Source organism: Theobroma umbraticum, unplaced genomic scaffold, assembly GCF_002168275.2.
Source record: "Theobroma umbraticum cultivar Fairchild unplaced genomic scaffold, ASM216827v3 scaffold_56.0, whole genome shotgun sequence".
NCBI classification, from domain to species: Eukaryota; Viridiplantae; Streptophyta; class Magnoliopsida; order Malvales; family Malvaceae; genus Theobroma; species Theobroma umbraticum.
In genome coordinates, this window is record NW_018397256.1 from 11,055,654 (window position 1) to 11,069,859 (window position 14,206).

General features: G+C 34.4%; 2 protein-coding genes and 1 long non-coding RNA gene across 3 annotated transcripts in view; 2 read left to right on the forward strand and 1 right to left on the reverse strand.

The window, feature by feature from the left end:
* Positions 1-823: 823 nt before the first annotated feature.
* On the reverse strand, positions 824-3,600 carry ARSK1 (root-specific kinase 1). The gene is made up of 5 exons (XM_021419787.2): positions 2,903-3,600; positions 2,665-2,800; positions 2,154-2,290; positions 1,899-2,022; positions 824-1,711 (listed from the first exon to the last, which is right to left on the reverse strand). The coding sequence occupies exons 1-5, from the start codon at positions 3,293-3,295 to the stop codon at positions 1,188-1,190; spliced, it is 1,314 nt and encodes a 437-aa protein (XP_021275462.1). The 5' UTR covers positions 3,296-3,600; the 3' UTR covers positions 824-1,187.
* A 2,180-nt stretch (positions 3,601-5,780) lies between these two features.
* On the forward strand, positions 5,781-7,098 carry LOC110410913 (uncharacterized). The gene is made up of 2 exons (XR_002444709.1): positions 5,781-5,991; positions 6,172-7,098. It is a non-coding gene; the product is annotated as an uncharacterized LOC110410913 (long non-coding RNA).
* A 5,303-nt stretch (positions 7,099-12,401) lies between these two features.
* The window catches only part of LOC110410853 (alpha/beta-Hydrolases superfamily protein), a 2,770-nt gene continuing 965 nt past the window's right edge, over positions 12,402-14,206 (forward strand). The window contains exon 1 of the mRNA XM_021420751.2: positions 12,402-13,412. Within this exon, the coding sequence (XP_021276426.1) occupies positions 12,777-13,412 (636 nt within the window). The 5' untranslated portion in view covers positions 12,402-12,776. The remainder of the gene's footprint in view (positions 13,413-14,206) is intronic.

The window sequence follows — 14,206 nt, forward strand, 5'->3', positions numbered from 1 at the left end:
ATCACCTTTCCAAGCCTATAAACATATTGGAGTTGGAGGATTAGAATTTGGGATTTTAAGAATTCTCAATGCTGCTTTTCTGATGCTCTTTGATGTATTTCCAACAAAAGATTCTAGTTTCTAGCAAACATTCCCAATTGTTTTCTGATAGAGATTATCAACAATAATGGGGTTTCTGCTTGCCTGTGAATTTTATATTTATTTTTTCCCAATCTTGTAAGCTAAAAGTACACGGATCATATCTGTTTCCATAAGGTTAGGCATCATCATGTCTTCCAGGAATTTATCCCTTTAGTTCATACCTCCCTTCTAGATCTGTTGCAGCCATTTCGAAAGCACTCATCTGATTGTTAATTAAACCTATTAATTTATCATTATAGATAATGATGTGGTTTGCAAAGATTACGACAGACTAACTTACTATAAAACAAATAATTAGTTCCCATAAGTCAGACGAAATTTCCAACTTCCATCAGAAACATTGGTAACCAATATGGAATGAGGCTAGGAAGAACGTTAAGTATATAATTAGTTTAGAGGGGGCCGGCCAGCGAGTGGTTGTTGAAAATTTCAATACCCTGTTCTAGCATTGATGTAATCAAGCGATTGCAAATATCTTTACTATGATCCTGTTGAAAGTTGATCTATTATTAAAATTCACGGTAGGTTTTTGTCTATTCTCAAGCTGGGAACAATTTAATTGAAAGTTTGTATGTTAGGTGGATGTCTTTTCCTTTCTCCAAGACAAAACAGGATGGAAATGCATGCAGTTCAAATGTTTAGCTGAAAAGAAGGGTTAGATATTGAATAAAGCCGCTGCAAATTCTGGCAATAATATCAACATTTTCATTCAAAATACTGAATAATATCCTTGCCCGAATGAGGGCGAAATTGAGTCAAAGATATTTTGTTTCGTCAATGACTCGTGAACACTATTACCAACTAAGCTAAACAGAACAACTCACGAGCACTTCAATTCTTCTTCGAGTGCTCTCCCAACATTATTTTCAACTCTTCAACAAACACTTTTGAATTCTAATAGTAACTATTTTATGCTGTGATGATCTGATTTTGTAATGTATTTTTGTTTCCCCTCACGCTATTCCTTGAACTTAGAACTGTCCTGACGATATTTACAACTTAATTAGACAAATTCAACCCTGTAGTGTACTGTCCTCGTGGAATTCTCATACGCTCATGCTACATGGAGATTCGGAATTTGCTACAGAAGAAAGAGGCAATTTGATCCGATTTCTCCACCTACGTCCAAGTGGATTGTGGCCATTTTCTCCACTGCAATCCTTCTCTTGTTCATTCGTTTTACTTTCCTTCTTTGCCAAAAATTCCTTACTATCATCAGTTTCACTTGGCACCACATACACAAATGGTCCAACAAATTCATCCTCAAACCCCTGTAGAGACTCCAGGATCTTGACCACATCGCCCATTGTAGGCCTTTGCTTTGGGCGGTGGCTCAAGCTTTTGTAAGCCAATGCTGCTACCCTTTGAGCCCCTTTGCTGGAAAATTGTCCCTCGAGTCTGAGGTCTATAAGCCGGTCAAGCTTATTAGGGTCCCTTAAAAGTGGCCTTGCCCATTCTACAAGACTCTGCTCTCGACTGGGGCGGGTATTGTCCATTGATCGTTTTCCTGTTAGCAGCTCTAAGAGAACCACTCCAAAGCTGTAGACATCACTCATTGTTGTCAGGTGACCTGAAATTAACATATAAAAATGGGGTTAGGTTAGTGCATGTTTTGACTTTCAAACCAATGGAAAAGTTGCATTTGATAACCATTTTTTAGAAGTTACACTTGAAAACAGAGATAGTGATTTTGGAGTATGCTGCAAGCCTCATTGCTTTCCATGAGGGTTAAATACATCAAGATTGATTCAGCGTACCAGTCATGATATATTCTGGAGCAGCATATCCTTGTGTGCCCATTACTCGGGTTGTTACATGTGTCTCTTCTCCTTCTGGACCATCCTTTGCTAACCCAAAATCTGATAGTTTACAATTGTAATCCTGCAATGAGAACTCAAAACAATCAGACAGCCATTTCAGAACTAGTCTTCTCCTCCTACTTTCATCACCATCAGGACTTAGTTTACTGTGTATAGAATTTTGAAACATAAGAGCTTAGCAAAAGGGCTTACAGAGTCTAATAAGATGTTTGAAGATTTAAAGTCTCGATATATCACTGGTTTATCTGCTTCATGCAGGAAGGCTAGGCCCTTTGCTGCTCCTAATGCAATTTTCATCCTGGTTGACCACGGTAAAGCAGCAGAATACCCTGTATATTGACCAAAAGCACAATTTAACTTTCGCAACTGGCAACGAGAACAGCTTATCCCCTTAATTTGACATTCGGAAGCGAATAGTTCAACAGATATTAATTTTGCAAGTAACAATTGATAGTTAAAAGAGTTCTCTTTCATTTGACATCAGCAACCATTAATCAGAGTCACTACTTCCCGAAGCTGGCTTTGGCCTATGTGATCTCATACATAGTTGAAAAAGTCCAAATACTTTTCACTGTTACTAGCAAGTCTAATCATTTTACTTCTCACTCTCTGTGACGTATCACATAGTTTTAACGACTAGATCCAAGATTTCTAAATAAATTGCATTGAAAAATGTAAATAGTTTCTGAAATAAGCTACATACTTCTAAAGAGTTGATTTTCTAAGCTTCCTCTCGGCATGTATTCGTACACTAGGAGTCTGTTCTCTTTTTCATAACAATATCCAATCAACTTAACAAGATGCGGATGCCTCAGTTGTCCCAGAAAGATTATCTCTGCCTGCAAGAAAAATTTTTGGTTTATATATTTAACTGCAGTTAGGTGGAGATTAACATTTATGCTACCATGTATCTTATGCAAGAGTTCATCTGTGAAACTAACCAGCCACTCCCTATGGCCTTGCAAGCCATCCAAGTCCAGTGCCTTGACAGCCACGGGCTGAGCCTTCAATCCAGGCCTAAGCTTGTCATCAATAAAACCCTTGTACACTGGTCCGAACCCTCCTTCTCCCAGCAGATTACACCGTGCGAAATTATGAGTTATCACTCTTAGCTCCGAGAAGGTAAAGACGTGGAGATATGAGCCAAGGAGAGAGGTTGAGAGATCATCAACAGAGAGTGCTGAGCTGGGATCGCTTACATCCGTGAGGGATAGTCTCTGGAATTGACATGGCTTCAAAATCTTTTCGCCAGAATCAGAGGAGTTGTTGTTGTTCTTGTAACAGCTTAACATGAGAGATTTCCATGTAACCTTCTTCATAGTCATCTTGTACATCAAACCTTCCTGATTCCCAGACCAAACAAACAATCCCTTTTCTATACAGAAAAATGCTCCAGTGCTCTCTATACAGGAAAAGTATCCAAGAACAGGACAGAAAATGAGGGAAAAATGGAAAATCTTTCCAGGGTCTAAGCACTTTTGTGAAGGCTTAGAAGACCTTTATAGTTCATTCACTTACCTACTCCTCTGAAATCCGTATATATAGAAAGTCTTCAATTATTTTTGTCTCCTCATATCTTTGCTCATCAATAAGAAATATTTGACGGTTATAATTTATATGCAAAAAAAGATTTAATATATTCCTCATAAAAGCCTGTTTGTTATGTGTCTTCACACCAGAATACCTCTTGACTTTCATCTTCAATTAAAAAATGGGCAAAAAGAAAATTTGCTATAACCCTTAATCAGAAATGTTTTCCACAATTTAGAAACATGCATGAATCTCCATTTAATAATTGCTCCCTTCTTTAATTTTCTCCCCACTATTGCTTTCCATGGCAACCATGGCATCTGTCATTTCATATAATTTAAGCACATTTTTCACTTTTTTTGGGTGTCAGAAAATAAAATTGGCCTACAATTAAACAATAGAAAGTTTAAATATATATATAACAAAAAAAAGTTAAAGTGAAAAGCAAGCAAATTTTTGTCTGCAAGCAATTAGACAAACTCCAAGTGACTGACTAACTGAAATTTTTTATTTGATGCTTAAGAATCCACTTGGAAAGAGTAAATATGTCACAATCACCTGAAAATTATGTGGGTTAAGGGGCTTCATGGGCAACTAAGCCTTTTTTGGATTAGGGTTTAGGACCGGACGGGCATCAAATTCCAATAATGTGCTATCTCAACAACATACAATTACTAAAAATGATTCTAGAACAATTTGACCCTTTCGTTCGGCTAACTAATTAACATAAAAACTTAGTACAAATAAAATAATAGAAAGGGTAAGGTGACGAGCATCAAAATTATGTCAAACATGACTTCATGTTGGTAAGATGAAATAAACAATTGGCAAAACATGTTTGCCATGATAACTTGCCTTTTTCTCACTTTGTTAGAGTCTTAATTATATTAGATGGCCTGCTTAAGTAGGTCTTAGATTAATGGAAAAGTTTTTACATGAATCCAACAAAAAGCAAATGTTAATTGGCCCTCTAAATCCCCGCCCAGCTATGGTTCATGCCATATTAAAGGTTTAATGAAATAAAATCATGCAACTCATTTTGTTCAAAAAGGTCAAAAAGAAAAGGATGAACAAATCAATCTACCCACAACCACCTTACTTTGTCTTCATAGAAAAATGATCAAAGACATTTTCACAATTAATAATATTTCATTTCCACATGACATTTAATTATGCTTTTTCTTTTTAATTTTTCAAGTTCTACACAAGCCACTTGTTTCTAACATATGGGTCTTTTGAATTCCACATAAATTCAAACAAAAAATAGTAGTAGTCAGTAAAGTCTCACAAGTTTTGGGTGAAAATTATAGTATTATAAAATGCTCTCCTATTGGAATGGCAACTTCATAAGAAGAGTGAAGTAACATGCCAAACTTTTTGAAGGGTGCATAGCTAGGGTCAGTTATGTTGACATTAATATTATAAAAACCCTAGAGAGAACACAGCATGGTTGCCAGAGTGGCCATGGTTGGTGGCGGCTTTTATCATAAGAAAATTGAGCAAGTAACACATGATTTAATTGAAAACCAGACAAAAACGCTGATAATTACATCTTTTGGTTTATCATATTCATTGGATATTTTTCATCGATGGCCATAAAAGCTCGATAGATGCCAAAACCATATGGCACATAGTCATTAGGTGAAGGACAGGAGCCTCCTATGACTACAAAGAAAAAAGAAGTGAAGGAGAGGAGCCTCCTTGTTCCAATCTGGCCTATATAATTAACATTTCTTTTTCTCCCATCGTTTTCCTTGAATGGAAAATCAGGGTTTGTAGTAGGTAACCAAGAGTTCTAGAACACTATCTGCTCCTCAAAGAAAATGAAATCACTCGATTTCAGAAGCTGAAAATGATATTTTTGGTATCTCTTTTCCAAATATCCAACTGTTCTTTTTTATTTCTTGTTAATATCTAATTTGGTGTGGTTACCAACATAGAGGTTGAATTTTAGGTAATTATTTTCCTGTGGGAGTTAGTGGAGCATTTTCTTTAGTACAAATTACCTCATCTTCCCTAGATGAGGTAATTTGTACTTAATACTTGAAAAACAGGGAAATGCCAAATGTGAAATAAAACAAAAAATGTGTACTTAATACTTGTAAAATTTGTCATATTCAAATTTTCTGAACCAACTGCAATCAATTATTCAATAGAGTTATAGTTCCATACACAAACTAGAACTTCAAACCAGTAAAAATGGGCAAATCTCCACGTGTCTCATTGGTGTGTTTAGGGAATTATAAAAGGAGCTACTAGTCTTTGAGCAGAGATCATGCCTCCCTTTTCTTTCTGTTCCCTCCGCAACATTAGAAAAAACCTTTTCTTCTTTTTTTTTTTGGGTTCCATTAATGATTAGATGAACACAAAAACCTGGATTTTTTGACTATACAAATTATGCATGTATCTAGCTAGTTTTCGGACTAGACTTGATGCTGCCTGTGTTGCTATTCATTGCAATCTTAATAGAGATTTCATTATATTTTGTCAAAGGAAGGAGGTGAGTTAGGTAGTCAGCTAAGGTTGTTGAGATTCTTTCCTTCTTCTTCTTCTTCTTCTCTTCATCCTAGAGGTTCAGTGAATGACAGGTTTTTAAGATAACAGCTAGCTTATGTTTACTTTCCTGAGTTTGATAATTGTAAGGAAAACTGATGGAAAGTTTGATTGTGTTCATTGACAGTACCCCAGTATGGAGGAAAAGATGTCCATGTCAGACTTTGCAACAGGAATTATCGTCTAGCATGACAATCCATGCTGTTTATTAAAAAAGAATGGGCTGTATCCAACAACAAAATTCTCTCCTTGAAGCTTTGACCTCTCATTTGTCTAGTTTTAGTTTAATAAACAGGGCAGATTAGTTTAAGCTGTGTGCCCTTCCACCTCAACTAAATAGCTTTTTTTTTCTTCCTATTTTAAGAAAAATAAAAATTAAAAGCTTAGCAAAACCCTCAAAGAAAATCGTGGTCATACCAACACATCATGAAACCAAGTAGATCATTAACCTTCAAAATTGCCTAGTCTAACCTGGCAGGTCATCAAGGATGTGTGCAAATTTAATTCAAGATGATAAAAATAATGCCTTGCCGTCCAACAAAATTCCTCCTGATTACTTAAAACGAAATTTCCAATGTGCATTTTCAGGTAATTTGAACTCATAACACATGTGGATAATTCACGTGTCAAGTCATGTCCTTCCTGTGTTGTGGGATACTTGATACAAAGAGCTAGCTGTCTTTTCTCTTTCTCCCAGCAACAGTATGAAAAGAGACTCTGGATGGATTCATCAATGATTGGATGAACTCAAAGATATCGAATTTTGACCATACAGAAATTGTTCATGCATCTGGCAGCTCCAGCTTGATGAAATTCTTCAGGTTATAGCTAAGGTTGGTGAGATTCTTCTTCCTTAATTTTTTTTTTCTTCTAGTGAAAGGTTAAGTACAGTGAATGGCAAGATTCAGAGAACAGGTTATATGTAATTGGATAACTTTGGTAACCAAAAGGAAGCTGGCGTAAGTTTGATGTGTTCAATAATTGATTCTCCTGCATGGGGAGGGAAAAACATATTGTCATATAAATTCTGCACGGGCTTATCATTGTTCCTTAATTGTCTAGCATGACAATCTGGCATGCCTACCGACCAAAAAATAATGGCTACATACATGACATCTTTGACTTCCCCTACCATATCTCACTTGTTTTTGTGGATAAAATTTTCTAATCTGATCTCTTGTCTCCCTAAGACCCTGGCTTGGCCGATTAACTTAATCAAAATGATAATCAGGTTCACTTATACCAGCATAAGCAGCTAAGCACTGTTGTCTTTAATTTCTGTAAATTATGTATTTTTTCCATCCATAATTCCACATCACTAATCTTGCAGTTTGCTTGTGGTATTATATTTGAGCTGAGGTTCTATGTATGTAAGCCATCATAATTAATTAAGCCAGAAAATTTTCATGTAGTCTTATTGTTTCACAATTAAGGTTTAGAGCACTGCTGTTCTGTTTGAATCATTCACAGTTCAGTAAAGTGATTAACTACTCAAATTGACAAGTGATGTAAATAAATTCACATTTCAAGAGTATTTATTCATTGTCAGTATTGTTCATCTCTTTTGTGTAATTTCTTTTGAATGGCACATTTCTGCAGAATTTAATAGGCTCTACCTGCCTCCATCGTTATATGTATTTCTGCAATAAAATGGTATCATTCATTTGTAAAGGGTTTTTTTTCACCATCCAAAGAAGCAGAAATTTTCTGCCTGAGTTTACAAGAGTAACAGTATCAGCAAATCAAAGAAATTACACAGAGCTAGTACATTGTAACGCAGACCCCAGCCTTCACATAGCCTGTTTTGCGGCTTATCAGCCATATCAGGTAAGCTTGTAATATTGATTCCAACGTCGTCCACAACATGTTGGAGCAGATTCACGAGAAGGTGATTTGCTAGAATATTTGCAAGTATTCCTTGCTCCTTGTAAAGCGGGTTCTTATAATGGAAAAGAGAAGTGTTGCAATCAAGTAAAATGATATATCGAAGATGATGAGAGGGAGATTGGAGTATTTTCTGAAATTAAGTGAAAGAAAATCGGATGAGAATAGGTAGAGAATGCATAAAAGGGCTACAAAGGGAAGTTCTAAGTGAAATAAGATAGTTTTAAAAAGTTCCTCAAATGAATTGTGAAAGCTTTATATGTAGTGTAAGAAACAGTTGTTACTCAAGAATTGATTTTAATGCATGAAATGAATAACGGTTTTAATATTGAATGACAATCCTTTAGCTTTTAATGTTGAGAAATGGTTGAAAATTCATTATATAACTATTAAAGTAATGCATTTTATAACCGTTAATAACAAAATGATATTTGTTCTTGAGTAGAGAGTAAATGAAAGAAGTATATATAGGAAAAGTTGTACGAGAACAACTTAAAAGAGAAAAAGTGTACATGAACAAGTATAAGAGAAAAAGATAAAAAGGAAAAACACTTATACTTTAAGAAAAAGTTAAAAATAAGACTAGCTCCCTATTTGAGCTATTACGTCAAACTTTTCAAAACATATCAAAATGAAAGTAACCCATAAACCCTGTCGTAAATTTCGAGTTACTTTCACTGTTATTTGTATGAAATGGTTATTTTGCATGAAGTAGTATTTCAATTGATCTAATTGTTTAGTGTGAAATAAAGCTTCACTTGTTCTAGTTGTTTTACATGAAGTAAAGTTTCACTTGTTTTAATTGTTTTAAGTGAAGTTGTGTTTTACTTGTATTAGTTATTTTTATCATTCTCTATACAATGTTACGCGGTAAAATAATTTTTTAGAGAATAAATATTAATCAAAATCAACTATCTACACTCTCCAGGTATGATATATGTACGCAGACCAAGATAGTCAAAGAATAAAAGATACAAGTGATCTCTCCTTGAAAGTCTATTAAGAGTAGAGGAATGATAAATTGACAAATAAACTTTACTGCCAATGTTTTTCTATAATCATAGTAAAGAATTGGGATAGTTCTGTTCTGGAGGTTAATTAGAAATATGAAGAAAAAGCTTCCAAGACAAAATTGAATCTCTGTTGCAGCTTCTTTCAAGGCATTGCTACTAATCTTAATTAGTATGTGTGTTTATGTGTAAACAATGTTGAAAATTGAGGTCAAGCTTGGATAGTTGTTGCAATTAATTTGCTTTGTTTTGTGGTTATGTAGGCCACTACTCTTAGGTAATTTCTTTATTCATGTAAGTGAAGTTCATGGACATGTGGTTATTTTCAGTTTATGAAATTGTACCATGAACTGACAGTTAAGTGTAACATGGTAATGCATGCCATTATTTTTAGTTTTATTTTCATTTTTTCATGTATTATTTAGGTATCATTAATGAATTTGTGTGAGTTTTCTTTAAATTTTCTAACATAGTATCAGAGCCCCTTAAAGGATTTTAAAAGATAGATAAAGCAAAAAATTACCAATAATTTTTTAAAAAATTTTCATTCTCAAGTTCTTAAAATAAAACACCATAACCATGGCTTTTTCAAGTTTTCATGTTGTTACTCTACCTGTATTTACAAGACAAAATTATGACATTTGGCTCGTGAAAATGAAGGCACATATCTTGGAGCCTTCGATTTTTAAGAGGTTATGGAGGTGGGAGGTGAACCACCAAAATAAAGATCCAACCCCATAGTGGCGTAGGTGAAGTAATACAACGAAAAAGTGCCGAAAAGATTTAAGACTCTTCATCATCCATTTGGCTGTGTTAGATGCTATTTTCACAAAAATAATAACTTGTGAATCACCTAAGAATGCTTAGGATCTCCTGAAAAAGGGGTTTCATGACAACGAGGGGACCCATCATATGCAAACCTTGAATCTCTATAGAGAGTTCGAGATGTTGAGGATGAAGAATGAAGAGAGTATTAAAGAACACTTTGACAAGATTATAAAGCTGGTTGATCAACTCAAATTGTCGTGAGCAAGACTTTGGTCAGTTTCCTTGTAAAATTTAAGACTATGGTATCCTCACTTGAGGACTCTAAAGATATTACTCAACCAACAATTATTGAGCTTATGAACGCCCTCTAAGCTTAAGAACAAAAAAGAGCTATTTGAAATGATGAACATGTGGAGGGTGCCTTGATGGTTAGGAGTCAGAGATAAAAAAGTGGGCAATAATCAAAGGACCAAGCCCAAGAGAATGATAGAGGAAATAATGATGGAAAACAATGGAAAACTAAGGCTAAGTTTCAACTGTTGCAAAAAACAAAATCATATAGAGAAATTTTGTTTGTTCCGTCCTAATGTGAAATGTCGACATTGCAATCAAATGGGGCACATCGAGAAGATTTTCCAAAATAGAGGTTTATGAAACGAAGAAAAGGCAATAGTCGTTGAGGAGAAAGAAAACTGTAATGAGGTGTTATTTTGAAAAATAGCTATGTATGGATGGTGTGTGAATTAACCAGGCTTAAGCTTTGAGAGGTGTATTGAACATTGAGGTTAAGCTTGAAGAGTTACTAACAGTTAATTTGCTTTGTTTTGTGGTCATGTTGACCACTACTTTTAAGTAGTTTCTTTATTCATGTATGTGAAGTTCATGGACAAGTGATTATTTATAGTTTGTGAAATTGTACCATGAACTAACAGTTAAGTGTAATATAGTCATGTTGGCCACTACTTTCAGTTTTATTTTCTTTTCTTCATGTATTATTAACTAGTTTTCTTTTTTTTTTTTATTTAAGGTCGATAAACATCATTAATAAATTTGTGTGAACTTTCTTTAAATTTTTTAATAAATTGAACCAAGTTATATATTAGCAGGAGATCACTCCTCAACGATAAGAGTTAATTACTAGTAGGTTTAGTTACTCCCAGGGGGGTGCTCATATAGTTTTGGGGGACCAAAATTTTTAAAATTTCTTTCATTGTATATAAAATTTTTAACATATTCTCTTAATGGCCCCTTTAATAATTTTTTATTTAATAATTAATACAAATAAAGAATAAAAAAATCCCTCATGCTTTCTTCAATTTTATTTTTTTATTTATATTTTTTATATTATTTGCTTATATATTATAAGTTTTTATAAATTTATTTTTTCAAATTTCTATGAACCATCAACCATGTTTTTTTTTTATTTTTTTGTAATATCATATGTAAGTTCTATCTTCTATTTGTCATGTTCGTCTTTTTTATGTTATTTGAATTTTATTTTTCATGATTTTATTTTTTTAAAATTAATAAATTATTATATAATTCTCAAATATAAGTTTTAGTATTGTATTGTTGCTTAAAATTTTATCAATGTATCATTTTTTTTAATTAATCCTGGTTATATTAGTGGAAATTATATTGAATATATCTTTTTTATATGCTTTATGTTTTATATTTAGTTGAAAGTAAATTTTTTTTAATATATAGTCTTTAAATAATTTTAATTATATAACAAGAAATTATTACTCTTGTATATCATATTTAACTATTTATATTTTATGCATTATAAGTTTAGATAAAAATAAAATAAGAATATTAGATGTTGAATGTATTAATATTTTTTCAAGTTTAATTAAAGTACGAGTACGTTGAAAACATGTAACAAATTCTTTAAAAATATATATATACAAATCGTCTAAATGATTTTCTTACACTTGAGCTATTAAGTCTAAATATTTTAACTCATAAACAAAAGTAATATGAATCAAAATATCTAATACTCAATCTTAAAAAAATAGATTTTTTTAGTACATAATTTTTAACTGATAAATTTAAATTCAGAAAATATAATCAACCACAACTTTCCTAAATTACTATTATAAGTTTTTTTTATTTATATATTATATAAACTTATTTTTTATAAACAATATTTTGATTATTGATTAAGTTCAATATGTTAATTTTTAAAATTTTTAATTTTTATTCTTCTATCTCTGACTCCCTAACAAAAATTAAATAACTCCACTCCTAGTTACTCCCAATCCGCCCAAAGCACAAAGGAAAAGGAGCTATATTTGCAAACAGAGAAAGGATTAATATGCAGAAGGTGATGATGCATGCACTCGCCATAAATTTGATGGAAGCCAGACCTGCTAACATGATTATGGCTAGTGCTAATCAATCTGACGAACCCAGACGCAGAATGCCCCCTGCAGGTTGGTGTGAAAAATAATTGATCATGTTTTAGTGATAGGGAAAATTTCCACGACAAAATCCGTACATATTGTAGTAATGAAAGTTATGTTCTGGTCCGAGGCAATCAATATTGCGACCTATCTACACTATATTACTTGGTGCAAAGAACGGTCATGCAAAGATACGATGGGCACATCTCGGAGCCTCTCAATGCTTTCTGATTATAAAATTAAATGGTGGCAAGAGAGTTTGGTGAGCGGGTCACCATCGCCTCCCGCACAAAGGAACCAACCAAACCAACCCATACGGCCTCTATTTATTTCTGTAACACGAAATGTCTTCCAAGGTTTTCCACTCTTTCCAAATGGAGTTAGATTTGTTGATAAACTACAAAGAAATTGGCAATGATCTTGTATGGAATTATTTCATATAGCAAGGCGCTTTTGATTTGTTTTCATTGCCTTCTTTTTCTATTGATTTTAGTATTCAAATAAAGGAAACAATCACAAACCCTGGATAAGGAAAAATGTTCTCAGTGGATTTCCAAATAAATAGGTTCCCAAAAGAGTCAATACCAACTCACCTCCCTGCTTTCTCTCCCTTTCATGGCTTAGCTTGAAAAACTAAAACCCTTTCTCTATAGCAAGCGACAGGCATGGCACCCTCCTTTCTCAGCTTTGCCTCCTTATACAGCGTCTATCTCCGCCGCTGCTTTGCCAGCTCTGGCCTCACTTCTCAATCCATTGACATTGACGACGAGACCACCATCCACTTGTGGGCACCAAAGCCCAATCAAACAGCCCAGGAACAAAAACCCACGTTGGTTTTGCTTCACGGGTTCGGTCCGAGCGCTATCTGGCAATGGCGCCGACAGGTCCAGTTCTTTACCCCTCACTTCCATGTCTACGTCCCTGATCTGATCTTTTTTGGGAATTCCATGACAAAGTCCAAGGAAAGGTCCGAGGTTTTCCAGGCCCTTTCGGTTGGGAAGTTGATGGAGAAGCTCCAAGTGGAGAAATACCACGTCATGGGGACGAGCTATGGAGGGTTCGTGGCGTACCATATGGCGAAAATGTGGCCGGACAAGGTGGAGAAAGTGGTGATTGCGAGCTCTGGAGTTAACATGAGCAAAGCAGATAACATGGCCTTGCTGAAGAGATCCAATTTGGAGAACATCGAGGACTTCATGCTACCGGAGACGGCTACTCAGTTAAGGACTTTAACTCGTTTGGCTGTGTCCAAGCGTGCGATCACCATGATTCCCGATTTTTTCTTGAATGACTTTGTCAACGTAAGTTTTTTCTTTTTCCTCGTTTCTTGATACGAAATAGTTTCGTAGTCACGTATTAAAAATTGAATTATTCAACAAAGAAAACGGCTGAGAAGGGGCCTCTTCTGCGTTTAACTATGAATTGCGAGATGCCCTTTTGCTCTGTAGCATATATATTAATTCTTCGCCTTGTGCAAACTAGTTGACAACAATAATATCTCGGAAGCTAGCAGATAATCCATAATCCTGGTGCTGCTTTACTCTGGAAGAAAATGATTCGTGAATAATTCTGTTTCTTTAATGAGATAAAGTATATAATAATTTATATGTTTTTTCTGCAAAATGAGACACAAATATTACAAAGTGGGGTCTGGAAGAATCTTTACTAGATTTGAATTTGGACCTTTGCTAAAATGAACATAATCAGACGGATGGAGGAAGAAGGGGAAGACTCCCTTCCTGCAACGCAATCTTTGAATTTTACTATCATATATGCACATAAAGAATGTGGCCCATGTTCACTTTAGTATCATGGGGAGGATACGTGTTTCCCTTGCTTTATGTGGAAAATTTGTCGGAATGCAAAGGTTTCTTGATCGCTTCTTTGTTTCTTCATTAGCTTTTCTGGAATCTGGGTTCCACTATTCCATTATTTCTAGTTTAAATCTTAGCCAAGGACCTAAGCTAGTAGGGCAATTTTTGTTTTTGGTTTTCAGTTTTCGTAAGTGTAATGTCCCTGTCTGTTTAAGAAAACGAAAGATCCAACAGTTTTGGTCATGGGCTACTATCTGACGTATACAAAAGAAAGCTGTCAT